At 54.8% G+C, this 13,506-nt stretch overlaps 1 protein-coding gene across 1 annotated transcript; it reads left to right on the plus strand.

Annotated features, from left to right (window-relative positions):
• Positions 1-334: 334 nt before the first annotated feature.
• Positions 335-13,502, plus strand: DNAJA4 (DnaJ heat shock protein family (Hsp40) member A4). The gene is made up of 8 exons (XM_075535281.1): positions 335-611; positions 914-1,052; positions 7,140-7,320; positions 9,062-9,166; positions 9,942-10,169; positions 10,694-10,924; positions 11,578-11,678; positions 11,768-13,502. The coding sequence occupies exons 1-8, from the start codon at positions 532-534 to the stop codon at positions 11,981-11,983; spliced, it is 1,281 nt and encodes a 426-aa protein (XP_075391396.1). The 5' UTR covers positions 335-531; the 3' UTR covers positions 11,984-13,502.
• Positions 13,503-13,506: the final 4 nt, after the last annotated feature.

Here is a 13,506-nt window from a genome sequence, read left to right on the forward strand (position 1 = left end):
CGCACCTCTGAGGGACGTCACTGCTGACATGTGGGGGGCTTCAGGGGATCATCTGGGGGGCTTCAGGGGTTCCCAGTGGCGGGCAGTGGAGAGGCCACCGTCCACACCCCGCGCCAGCAGAAGTCCATTCTTCGGAGGTCTCCGGTCTACCCAGCCTTGAAGATGCCCCGACGGCAGCCGTCGCCCATCCGTCCTGCGGGCACAGGCGCCCGCCGGGGCAAAGGACCCCTGCCCACTCCAAAGGCCTCCAGAAGGCAACCGTCCGAGGCAGCGCCGGGCGCGCAGCCGGGCTGTGACGGCACAGAGGGCGGCCACACCCACGGGGAGAGGCCGGGTGGGGACCGCAGGCCGCCCGGCGCGCAGTCCAGCGCCTCCGCGCAGGGTTCCAGCCCGCGCAGCTCGGCGGGCGGCCCGACCCTCGAGCCGGCGGGCCCGACGGACACTCGGCAGGGCAAGGGCGCGGCCCAGGGGCGGCGGGACGGACGTCGGAGGGCGCCCTCGGCGCCGAAGCCGCCTCCGAAGGCCCCCGGCATGGCGCGGGGCGGCAGTCAGAACTGGAGTTCCGGGGAGTCGGAGGGGCGGCCGGAAGAGCAGGCGCCCGAGGACACCAGGTAAGCGGGCCCGACGGCGCCGGGGGCCGCGGCCGGGGGGCGCCGGGCGGACGCGAACGCGAGCGCGCCGGAACCGCGGCGAAGGTGCCGGCCCTTTGTGGCGTCACTGTCTCCAAGCGGAACCTTCCGCCGGCGCCGAATAAAACCCGCCGCGGAGCGGCCGGCGGCTCGAGGGCGGCGCACCGGCGCGGAAGGCGGACGGACTGACGGACGCACGGACGCGCGGACGGGCGGGCGCGAGCCCAGGAGCACACGGGCGGCGGGGCGCGCTCACCGGCCTCGCCCCGCCCGCCCGCCGGCAGGGACAAGATGGTGAAGGAGACCCAGTACTATGACATCCTGGGGGTGAAGCCCAGCGCCTCCGCCGAGGAGATCAAGAAGGCCTATCGCAAGCTGGCGCTCAAGTTCCACCCGGACAAGAACCCGGATGAAGGCGAGAAGGTGCGGGCCGGGCCGGGCCGGACGGGGGCAGCGGGTCATCGGAGGCGGCGGGGCGGGCGCCTGGCACCGGGGTGCCCGCAGCGGGGTGGGGGCGGCGGGCCCGGGTGGCGTGGTCTTTGGCAAGGCTTGGGGCCCGGCTCTGGGTGGGCGGTGGGGGAACGTCGGGACCTGGGCCCCCCGGGAGCCCCCGCGGGGCTCATTCATTGCTCCATCCACTCCGCAAGTGCTGATGGAGCCTTAGGGCTTGCTGCCAGGCGCCCGAACCGTGGGAACCCCGCCCCGCACGGTTTGCAGGTGTTCCTATGGGAGCGGCAGCCAGCAAACAGGGAAACCCAGGCTGGAGGCACCCCCCCCCCCCAAGTTGTACTTTTGCAGGGAGCTACTGGGAGGGCATCACTTTTATGTCGATATTCCATCCGGATGCATAACCCCAGGAACGAGTTTCTTTTAATGACGAGCCTGCCACCCCACCCACCCCCCTTTCAGAAGGGCTGTTCATTTTGTGGGCCTCTCCGGTGCTTGATAAAGGTGGTCCGACATTGGAGAAGCACCCCTCCCCATCTTTTTAAACAGTGATGGGAAGAAGGTCTACACCTGGGCACATCCTCTTATATGTTTTAGATTTTCTGTGATTAAAGGCCCCTGATTGGCCTTAAGTGCCTATAATGGGCAGAAAATGCTTTGAATAGTGACCTAAATAAAATCTCTGTTTGCTTGTTAGAGGGACAAGGATGCTCACGAGCCACTTATCACCCTTCACTTCTAGCCTTTTTCTCGGAAAACTTTGGCTGTGTCATGTGGGTTGGGAAGGTGGCTCTGTTGTTGCTGCTAATGCAATGGCGTCTGCACTGCCTTCGAAGCCACAGACCCATCACCAGACTAGCGTTTAGACCCGCTAGTCTCAAAATACCTGTCTGTGTTGGTTGTTCCGAGCTGGAGACGGCTGCTAAGGAAGGTTGGCTGGGTGGCAGCGATGGATGGTAGAATATTTATATTTAGCCTCCTGTGCTGAATCCGGCTGTCACAAGTTTGAAATGCTTTCCTGTGAGACCATTTTCTCATCTATATTTAGGTGGCTTACTGTAGCTCTTAAAGTTACCAGCTCTCTACAAGGTGACTCACAGGCACGCTCCCAGAGCTCATTGTAGTTTGGCACTCAGACTCTCCTTTAAGGTGAGCCTGTCTGGGCTTCTCATTCCGCCTCCCAGCAGCTGGGCTGAAGGCAGCGCCTGGGCGAGCCTCCTGATCCTGGTTTCAGGTCAAACTCACAGCATTTACAGGGAGTAAGTTTCTGGCTCGGTGGCTCTGGACTGGGCTGACGAGGCTTTTGTCCCCGCACGTGGGTCTGACCTGTGCAGCCACGTTGTGTGGCCTTCGCCCTACCTGTCTGGGCAGGTGGCTTCTTATGCACTTAGAAACCGGCTGTGAATTTGTATCACATAGGTGAGATGCCGGGTGGCACACGAGGTCCCACAGGTCCCCTGCAGCTTGTGGAGGTTTTGTGATGTGCCTCCGCCCGGAAAGCTAGCTCCTCCCCACGCTTTAGTTGAATTCTCAGGGAAGGTGTCTTCGTAGACTGACCGACTGCCCTAGTCCTCATGCGGTTGTGCCGTCCCCTCGGTCTTGCTGGTAGTGTTGGGCAGGCCCGGGCGTAGAGGTAAAGTGTGCTTTGGCTGAAAGCATGGCTGGAGATGTCCCGAGAGGGATGAGCTTTGAGAGCCCCTGTGTGGCGGAGCCCAGAGAGAGGCCTGCAGTAGGCACAGTTTGGAAGGGAAGTTGTTCAGGTGCAGGAAGCGGGAATTGGGAGACCTGTGGGAATTGGAATTGGAAGTCAAAGGGAATGAGGAGACTGGGAGGACAATTTAGAGACATTTTTTGCGGTTCTCCGGAGAGAGCGCATTCATTCTTCACCGGATAGCTCCTGTCCTGGCCCTCCTATGTGCCGGGACCCTGTGCTGGCTTTTTTCTGTCTTGTGTGGGTCCGGAGTATTGTTCTTGCCCACTTTTATCTGTCACCAGTAGAACTTGTTTTTTCCTTCCCTCTTAAGCTTATTTTTCTCCCTCCTACGTTTGTCACTGTATTATTAATGTCGCTTCAAAAATAGATTAAGCTAGCCCTCTCCCTCTTGTCCCAGGACAACTGAGAAGGCCGTTGGGTGTCAGTCTTTGTTTTCTGCCCTGTTGTCCCCTGTTGCTAAGCATCGAGTAGCCCGTGTTTGTCACCGGACGCTCCGTGTGGAGCCTGTCCTGGTGTGCAGTGGGTTTTCGCTAAGACGCAGGGCTGGCAGGTCAGCAACACAGACCCTTCCAAGAGCATGGGATACATTCTTGGCCATTACCCTACCCAGCTTTTGAAGTGAGCCTGGCCTTTTGGTCAGGTTCACTGAACATTTAGTTTGAGGTGTTGGATTTTCCCATAAATCCATCACAAAGGAGAGGGTGGCACTGCAGAGCCTTTCAGCCTCCCCTTTGTCACTGCCCTGCTTGTCGGATGGCCCCCGCCTGCTGGAAGCCAGACTTTCCCCCTCCACTTACTCTTTCCTCACAAGGCCTTTCCCGTGATCTTCAGACACTCTCTCCTCAGCTGCATGATAATCCACTGAGGGTCTGTGGCATATTCGCACCGTTAGAAACGTGGGCCCGTCTGCTGCTCTCCGCAGCCAAGAGTGAGAAGCAGGCAAAGAAGGACTGGGGTAGGCCTTGGGATGCTGGGACCCTAGAGGTGGGCTAGACCCCACGCGTTAACTCAGAGCCTCTCTGTGGTGCTAGATCTGGCCTCTGATTGAATGCGTCCAGTCCTACGAAAATCACTCTATCCTTTCCATCTGTGATTACTGAATTCCTGTAAGCTCATGTACCTTGTTAGTATGGGGGTATTTGGTGAGTGTTTCAGGAAGCGGATATACCTAACCCCAGGCCTACAAACAAGGCTTGGGAAATTTTCGGGGGCACCCTGACCTTTCTGATCTTCCATTCTGGGACTTGGACGCCTACAATTTCCAATTGCGGAATGGAGAGTGGGGTGGGGGTAGTCGTAGTGGATGATACTTTGCAGAAATTATGTGAGAATTAGCATTTCAAAAGCCCTAGCTGCCTTGTTAGCTACCTCTCAGCTCAGAGGCCTGTAGAGTCAGAGGAAACCCATCTCTGTCGGTTGTCTCCGTGTTTGTCATTTCTTCATGGCCCTCTGTAGGATTCATGGAGCCATGCTAGGGTATTTCTATATCAACTGTCCTGCAGGGAAAGTCCCGAGCCTCCCTTCTTCATTGGGTATCCCCAGTCATAGGACACAGATATACCTACCACCTTCACTGTACATGGGCGTCCAGCCATGGGCAAAGCTGAGGAAATCTTGCCCCCAAGATGGGGTTGGGCATGGGGAGAGAAGGAAAGCAGGGTAAATGAGAGGGAATTTCTGGGAGTGGGGTTGCAACTTTAAAACAAGATCCAGAGGGAAGCTTCCCCGAGAAGGGAGCAAAGGCCTGAAAGAAGTGATGGGGAAGCAGTGCAGACCGCAGTGCATGCTGGGGGCTGAGCAACAGCATTGAGGAGGAGACGTGTAGGAGACGAGGCCAGGTGTCAGGTTGGTTTGTTGATGAGAATAAGGCCTGGTTGGACTCTGAATGAGAGGAGCGCCTTGGGGAGTTGGGGGCTTGGTCGTTGGGTGGAGAGCACGGAAAGCCGGGGTGGGGTAGGAACTGGGAGACCAGTGAGGAGGCAGGCCACTGCGGTGCTCCTGAACCAGGTGGCCTTGCCAGGGCAGGTGTGCTAGCTGTGAAAAGGGAAGATTGGAGTCTTTTGGTGTCTTGATTTTATTTTTAAAACGTCTGTGCCTATAGAAAAGATGATTCACCAGTAGCAAGTGTGTTGCTGTATTTTCTTTATCCATTTCTTTCTTTTTTAAGTTCTATTGACATATAATTCACATCTCATACATTTCAATTGTTCAGTCACCTTCCTAAGAGTTACACAGCCGTCACCACAATCAATTCTGGGACGTTTCTTCTGCCCTGTACTCGTTGTCGTTGGCTCCCCGTTACCCACCCCAAAATATGGGACACTTCAGGAATTTGGGTGTCATCATGTGCAAGGGCCGTGCTAATCTTCCTTGTCATCCACTTTCAGGTATGTGCTAGCAGAGGGAGGACTGTTTTATTCATTTCTATTCTTCCTGTTGGCTAAAGCTTTTGAGAGCAAGTTGCTTACACCTTAATCTTTCAGCCCTCCCTCCTGTCACAGGCGGCCCTTCAGGAACAAGCATGTCCTTGTGCATGGCCATATGTCTCTGCTCCCCGGCGCTGCTACCACAGAAGTAGACGTTAACAAACGAAAGCACTCCCCGCGCTTCCGCAGGCTGGAAGGCCGAGAGAAGGCTTTTTCTCTTCGTCAGTGAGCCCAGGGTCCTGGGAGATCTCCTTGTGTCTTGGCATCAGCTTTGGATCTAGTTGCCTCTCAGCACAGGGAGCCGGGTCCTAAGGACACTCCGTCAGCTCCCACCTCCTCTCTTCTATCCCCCAAAGCTTGACTTCACCCAGAATCTAGCCGCGGCCTGGCGTTTGCATCTTGTCCCATTAGCATTGTAGAGATGAGGATTTACAACATGCAGGCTCATTGCATCCGAGCACAAAATGGAGAGTCACCACAACAGGATGTTTCTGAAAGTTTGTGGAAATAGTCCATTTTATTTTAAGACCATTTTCCATGCATTTCTTGAAGTACCTCATATGATACTCAGAATCATGGACTGGCCAACTAGACACATTTTGTTGTGGGTGGGGTGCGCGCACAATTTAATCTACAACGCCAAAATACAGTTATCATATTCAAGAATTTTGACATTGAGAAACATGCAACTTAGTGTCTGCTTAAACTTTTTTCCCTTGCCAGTGTAAGATCCGACCCAGACTCATACGTTGCACTTAGTGTACTTGTTGGCCTCCTTTCCTCTTGTCTTTCATGACACTGGCATTTAAAAATAATTTTAAACAGTTTTATTGGCATAATTCACCTACCATGCAACCCAGTGGTTTAAATGTATTAATAGTTGTGTCATCACCACCACAATCAGTTTTGAACATTTTTTCATTTTTGTAACCGTTATTATTAGCTCTTCTTTCCCTCTCAAGGCCATAACCCCAAGGAACTATTCATCTAGTTGCATCTCTATGAATTTACCTAACCTGGATTTCATATACAGAGAATCCAACAAAAAGCCCCAACAGCAACAAGATAAAACAGGAAAACCTCAGTCTAAGTGAAAGCAGAATAGAAATTAGTGCCAATTAAAAGTAGGTCAAAAATGAAATATGTTACATTGTTAACAAACTGTCTGTAGTCACCTTCCAGTGCACGCTGTCTAAGGGTAAGACTGTTCACAGCCCTGGTCAGTTGTCCCGGGGATTTCATTGGGGACTTTCACTGTCATCCATAGCTCAGAATTTGACCTCTAATACGATTTTTTGGGGAGTCTGGGCCCCTGTGCCAAATGCCCCTCGATTCAGGTTTTCTTATGATTGGATTTTTCGCAGGAAGGCCACCCAGAAGCTATAGGGTATTAGGGGACTAAGGCATTTGATGATAGAGGCGACAGGTTTTGTTGCCACTGAGCTGCGAGGGCAGGAGGCAATGTAGCTTTGGTGTGTGGTCAGATAAGAAGACCACAGTGTGGGGCTGGGATGGGAGTCCGGGTTTATGTACGGTGTCTGACACTTTGGTGCCCATAAGATGTTTGCCGTTGAATTGCTGTTGGAAGAAGCTAGGCCCCATGTGGGATCACCAGGGGTAGCCCCCAGGGCCCTGCCTGGGCCTTCTGAGGCTATCGATGAAGGCCTGCACCTGTTGGTGCATCCTTCTTCCCACCGCAGCCAGTCTCTAGAGACTCTTCCTTGTCCCGCTGCTCCGTCGTCGCTGCCACGTGCCCGTCACCAGTCCCTCAGGGGTAGTTCCACTCCACTCCCAGTGTGCCTGGGATCAGAAGGGCCCGGTCAAGACTCAAGACCAGGTTCCCTGTGACTGTGCCCCAGCCGTGCCGTGGGCTTGCTTTTGCTCCACCAACTCAAACCGCCTCTCTCTTCTCTCCTCTTCAAGTTTAAACTCATCTCCCAGGCATACGAAGTGCTGTCAGACCCAAAGAAAAGGGACATTTATGACCAGGGCGGGGAGCAGGCGATTAAGGAAGGTGGCTCTGGCAGCCCCAACTTCTCGTCACCCATGGACATCTTCGACATGTTCTTTGGCGGTGGAGGGCGAATGGCTAGAGAGAGAAGAGGTAAATGCTCAACCGTAAGCAGGTTCCTTCCGTGTTTCCAAAGCCCGTGGGTGTTGCTGGGACGGGGCGGGCCAGGCTTTGAAGGGCACCCCTGCCACATGTTAGGATCACTCTTGTCCAGTTGTCCTTTGTTCTCTGGTCTCCTGGCTACCTTGGCTCGCTGCATATTCAGCCAGTGCCTGACACCCTCCCACCCATGCAGGTGTGGATGGAGTGGTGGGTAGGGAAGACGAAGGTCAAGTTCAATTTGTCCTCTTTTTCGCTACTGTTGTGGCCAGGCACCTAAGGGATTGGAATGGTATCAGGCCTCTGGGTGGCCCACACGGTTTGTGCCCAGCGACTAACTGAAAGGTCGACTGCTGGAGAAGGCCTGGCAGTCTGTGTCTGTAAAGACAGCAGCCAAGAAAGCCCTGGCCTTTTCCGACCCCCACCACCCCCCGCTGGGCTCCTTTCCCTCCACCTGAGCGGGGCCTTCAGGCACCCCCAAGCGCCACTAGGCCCCCTGCCATAGTCACTCGGTCTTATTTTCCCAGCCTGCTCAGGTTTTTAGGTCACAAACTTCCTCATGTTGTGAATCTTTGTAGAGTGACCCACTACCTGCCTCTTGAGAGCTCTATGGGGACAGGAGCTTCCCAGGGAAGAAGCTTATTCCCCAGCCACTCCGATGTTGAGTTCTGGGGTGGCTGTCTGAGCAGATATTTTCCCTCTTCCCTCCTGCCACATGTGAGCAGTCACCCCTGGCTGGTTTCCATCAGCCCACACCCCGTGCAGTTGAGACTCCCCTTGGACCTGATCATGAGGTGATCAAGCTGCTTACCGCTCTGGATGACATCAGAACAAATGGGCTCTGCCTTGGAGTCCAGACGTGTGATCCGGAATCAATGAGACCACACTCGTTGCCACATTATCATTGACCTTGGGCTTTAGAAACTGTACGCCTCAACTCTGAACACAGTGTCCAAGTGTTTATTAGGAACAAGCCCATGGCCTGGGTCTGCGGCCTCGTGGTCTACTTGACCGTGGGGAGGGGAGGAAGCTCTCGTGCATCGCCTGCCCTGCTCCCTCCCTGGAGACGAGCAGCTTCACACCCTTAATGAAATTGTCTCAGCAGCCAGCCAGCACACAAGGTCAGCTTGCCTTGCTGATTGAAAGTCCTGTGGCCACAGTGAGGGGCCTGGTGCCTCAGTCCTGACCCAGCAGGCACAGCCCAGGGCAAAATGCCCCCACTGTCCTTGCTTCAGGTACACAGAGTCAGGCGGCAGATGAAAGGATTCTCACTCAGTCACAAATGCCAAAAGGCCCATGTTTTCCCAGAAGGTAAAGAGCAATGTGCCCAAGGAAGCGGCCGAAGACAAGGCTGAGAGCACTGGGTTTCTGAGGCAAGGCCCCGCTCACGGGACGGATGGACTGACGGAGCCCATCTGGGGAACCGTGTGTTGCCGTAGGGTTTCTCAACTGGCGGGCTCCCTGTCCCGACTCAGTCTCTGAAAATACAGGCTGTTGACAGCTATAAATGATTGAATCACTGCCTCCCCGCTTAGAGAGAATATTCGTTCTTGTCCTGGCAGGCAGAATAGAAGCACCGCTTCCCTTAGACTGAGAGTGGGGAATAAACGGACGGCGTAGCTTCCAGTCGGCAGAGACTTGTGGGGCCGAGCATCATCGGGAGGAGGGTGGTACGGAGGGCCCGGGTATTGTTGATGCTCTATGACTAACTGTGTGTGTTTTTTTTCTTGATAAGGCAAGAATGTTGTACATCAGTTGTCTGTAACTCTTGAAGATTTATATAATGGAGTCACAAAGAAATTGGCCCTCCAGAAAAATGTAATTTGTGAGAAATGTGAAGGTAAATGAATTTTAAAAGAATCTCACAATTCTGATCCTTTAGCTCTCCAAACAAGGCTGGTTCTAATTAAGGGAAAAATTATCTCTTTTCATGTATGAAGACCAAGCGGAAGGCTTGAGTCAGATCTGCCTGAAGGGATGTTTGTGTTGGGTTATACATTTAAACATAGATGTTGCACAATTACCTTAATCGTTTAAAAACCAAGAGAATGCCCCTAAGTCAGTGGGTGCCAATTTGTATTCTGTAAACTATTTAGGCTTTACAGGCCATACGGTAACTGGTCATGAACCCAAATTTGCACACAAGCAGCCTGGGCCAGTTTGCTGTGTCCACTCAGACTTATCCACAACGCCAGCTTGCTGACCTCCGATGGAAATCAATTGCTAGTTTTTAAAATGGGATTTTTTTTTTCAAGAAACAAAATGTCCACATTGCCTCACAGAGTTGCTTGGACTGTGCAGCCGGCTCTGTCGCTAGAGCTGTGTCCCCCCTGCCTGCCCGTCTCAGCCACCTCTGCTCCTGGGTCTTTGTCACGCTTGCAGTGGGAACAAGGGAAGAGAGGATCATGAATGAGAGGATCATGAATTTGGCTTGGCGCAGCCACAGGCGAGAATGCCCAGTGTCCATGTGAACATCTGCCCAGAGGCGCCTAGAACCTAGGCGCGTCCTGACTGCTTTCTGCTGCACAGTCGGAGCTCACGCCAGGGCCCGCCTGCTGTGCTGCCCAGCAGGGCCACTTCCAGGGGTGAGTGTGTTCTGCCTGTTGCCCCCGCAGGTGTCGGGGGGAAGAAGGGCTCGGCGGAGAAGTGCCCGCTGTGCAAGGGGCGAGGCATGCAGATCCACATCCAGCAGATCGGGCCGGGCCTGGTGCAGCAGATCCAGACCGTGTGCATCGAGTGCAAGGGCCAGGGCGAGCGCATCAACCCCAGGGACCGCTGCGAGGGCTGCAGTGGGGCCAAGGTGGTCCGAGAGAAGAAGCTAATCGAGGTGCACGTGGAAAAAGGTGAGGCTCTGCGCAGGGCTCGCTCTGCGTGAAAACCCTCATCGACACGACACGGCAGTAAAGTGGGCCATCGAGTCCCCACGCCCCAGTCACCTGCCGTTGACCTGCCTGGCCTCAGGTTCCTGCCCATGTCCCCTCGTAGAGGCTAAAAGCCGCCCCTTGTTCAGGCCTCTAGTGCTCCGTAACCTGACCCTCAGCCTCCAGAACTGCCGTCTGCTGCCCTTCCCGGGCAGCCATTCCTGCAGTGCCTTTTGGGACCTTCCTAATGTGGCTTTCATTGCCCACTGCCCATTGCAGTGCCCGCCGGACATCGCCGTAGCTGAGTTCCCTTCTCCACATGGTCAGCGCTTGCCCTGCCAGTCAGCCATATCCCCAGCCACCGCTCCCTTCCCCACCTCCCCCCATCAGGGTCGGAGGCTTGCTGACGCAAGACCCCACAGGACTCAGTGTTTCTTCTTCAAAAGCTTTACGGCAAGCCTGGCTTTTAGGAGACCCGGCTAATCAGAAAGGATGACGTTCCGCAGGTATGAAGGACGGGCAGAAGATACTGTTCCATGGAGAAGGCGATCAGGAGCCCGAGCTGGAGCCTGGCGATGTCATCATCGTGCTTGATCAGAAGGATCACGGTGTCTTTCAGAGACAAGGCCACGATTTGATCATGAAAATGAAGATCCAGCTCTCGGAGGCCCTGTGCGGCTTCAAGAAGACCATTAACACCCTGGACGATCGCACCCTGGTTATCACCTCCAAGTCAGGTGAGGTTGCGGGGCGCGCTCCCACGGTGCCTGTTTGGCTGGACTGCACTGGCAAGTTAGCTGTCCACGGCCTAACCTATTGCGGCTAGGTGTTTTTATTCTCAATTTAATCCTCGCCAATGTTTGTTAGGTTTCTTGATACTTTACCTTTGAGGCATGAAGAAGCTCGAGATTCCTGGGACATCTAAAACTTCAACTGGGTCTGCTAACTTGAGTTTTTAACCGTTCATGTTTCCCATGATGTGGGTGGTGCTCTGTACCAGTTCATTCATATGTTCATCCAGTCTTTGAGTTGCCAATCATATATGAGAAATTTTTTAGCACAGAATTTTCCAGGAGGTGGGGGGAGACATTGCCCGTCAGTGTATCCCTGGAGGCTCCCACAGGACCTGCCCTGGTCTGCAGCCCCTCGCAGGGCCTACGTGCTCAGCAGGCCGCCGCCTCCACTGCTGGAGCTTCGCCTCTAGCCCTCCCCCCGAGCCCCTCACCTGACAGGTGACCCTCACCCGCTCTCCATTCAGGTGCTGAGTTATACTGCCCTTTGCCCAGTTCTCATGGGGGATCTTCCCAAGGGGGGGACTGACTCCCCCAGCTCCAGGTCACCGTCTTCCTGTTTTGTACCTGATGCAGAACCAAGCCTTTTCCTTCACCAGGTGAGGTGATCAAGCACGGGGACCTGAAATGTGTGCGCAACGAAGGGATGCCCATCTACAAAGCTCCCCTGGAAAGGGGGACCCTGATCATACAGTTCTTAGTAAGTGTGCTGCGCTCCTCCCCCGGGACCGCCCGCGCAAGGCCTTCCTGGGGGTCCAACCACGCTCCTTCTTGCGGCCGCCTCTGCAGGTGCTCTTCCCCGAGAAACAGTGGCTCCCTGCAGACAAGCTCCCGCAGCTGGAGGCCTTGCTCCCTCCGCGGCAGAAAGTGAGGGTCACCGACGACATGGATCAGGTGGAGCTCAAGGAGTTCAGTCCCAGCGAGCAGAGCTGGCGCCAGCACAGGGAGGCCTACGAGGAGGACGATGACGGGCCCCGGGCCGGAGTGCAGTGCCAGACGGCCTGATGGGCGCGGCGCTGGCAGCCCGCCGGCCGTGCACATGATGAATGTAAAGTTGGCACAATGAACATGGCCTCGTGTGTGGGGTGTCCTGTGTATGTGTTCAGCACTCTCACCTGCTGAGTGTCTTTCTGGTTTCCCTTCTGGTTGTGACTTAAGTTATAGCTTAATTTATATTTAAATGTTTAAGTGTCAATCATCTCTAGTCTGCATATGCAATCTGTTCATTTCCACTTTCAGGATGTTCTTCCCAGGTGTCTGGGGCCGAACCGACACTTAGTGCTCCTAGTAGCTTTGCAGAATTCCCGTCTGCCAGGAAAGCCCAGCCCAAGTGCCCCACTCCCCTCCCTGGAGAGGCACCCCGCCACCCCCTGGGCGTAGGTCCCCCTGCCGGGCAGTGTTACAGAGGATACTCTCAGGGCTTGCTACATGTCTGAATCTAGATGCCTGGCGCATCCTGAAGGACAAAAGCACACCTGTGGCTCACCTGTTCCCGGGGCAGCAGGGCCACCTCAGTCCCCACTGTCCTAGTCCCTAAGTGGCTGGAACAGGCGGGGTTTCTGATCATTTCCCTTGTGGTGAGGACCAGTGTTTCACAGGACGTGCAGAGGAAACGGTTTTGCCTGTGACAGCCCCCCGCCCCATACTGTCCATTGTCACTTTCTGTTGTTAAGTTTTGCAGTGCTCTCCCACCAAAGTGCTTGCTTGTAAAGCAAAACTAGACCCATGCCCCCTGTAGCTTAAGTGTGAGAAGCCATGGGCCGTACTGGTGGCTCAGCCCCGCCTGGCCAGTGAGCCTGCGTGATCTGAGGGCTGAAGGGCAGCGTGTTGCGGTGTTCCTCTCCCTGTTGCACAGCCATACTTCAAAGGGCTTCCTGCCATGAGTTGTAGAGAAGTGACAGAATGCCACTGGAACGAGCGTCTCGGACGCACGCACTGTCTGCCACCTCGTTGGCGATTTGTCGTGGCAGGTGGACTCCCGCTTGAGTCTAGGTTTTCCCTCAACCACAAGTCATTATTCTCCTTTCCCACCTCCCCATGAAGGTCACCTGCTACCGTCTAGCCTGCTGAGTGAAAGCAGAGACCACCTGTCAGGTCGACCCTAATTTGGCTAAAGCGTTTGACTTAGAGCAGGGACCTGAGCCAGGAAGGTCAAAGGCCAGACCAGACTGATGGCAGGTAGAGGGAGCCAGCTGGATGGACCCGGTTCCAACGGAACATTGCCAGCTAGTAGCTCCAGCTGCTGACAAAGGATGGAAACACCTCCTGCTCTGACCACTGGTCAGGATGAACATCAAACCCCATTCTTTGGATGTAGACACACCTAAGTACCAAAGGACCACAACTCCAGGTGTCATTCTGTGCGGTGACCCTCAAATGAATCCTTGCTACAGCACTACCGTTTGGTACCTGAGCAAAAGGACACAGCTCCTTCCTTCCTTCTGTACACGAATGGGGAGGGTGTTGCTCAGAATTTCATCCACCTGTCATTTGTCACTTCAGAAATAAAACAGCTGGTATGAGACACG

This window comes from Tenrec ecaudatus, chromosome 17, assembly GCF_050624435.1.
Source record: "Tenrec ecaudatus isolate mTenEca1 chromosome 17, mTenEca1.hap1, whole genome shotgun sequence".
Taxonomy (NCBI): Eukaryota; Metazoa; Chordata; class Mammalia; order Afrosoricida; family Tenrecidae; genus Tenrec; species Tenrec ecaudatus.

Excerpts from the sequence above, each read along its gene's own strand:
- DNAJA4 (XM_075535281.1), top strand. The coding sequence starts at position 532 with ATGGCGCGGGGCGGCAGTCAGAACTGGAGTTCCGGGGAGTCGGAGGGG. Across the intron at positions 1,053-7,139 it reads ACCCGGATGAAGGCGAGAAG|TTTAAACTCATCTCCCAGGC; the intron begins GTGCGGGCCGGG and ends CTCCTCTTCAAG. Across the intron at positions 11,679-11,767 it reads CCCTGATCATACAGTTCTTA|GTGCTCTTCCCCGAGAAACA; the intron begins GTAAGTGTGCTG and ends CCGCCTCTGCAG.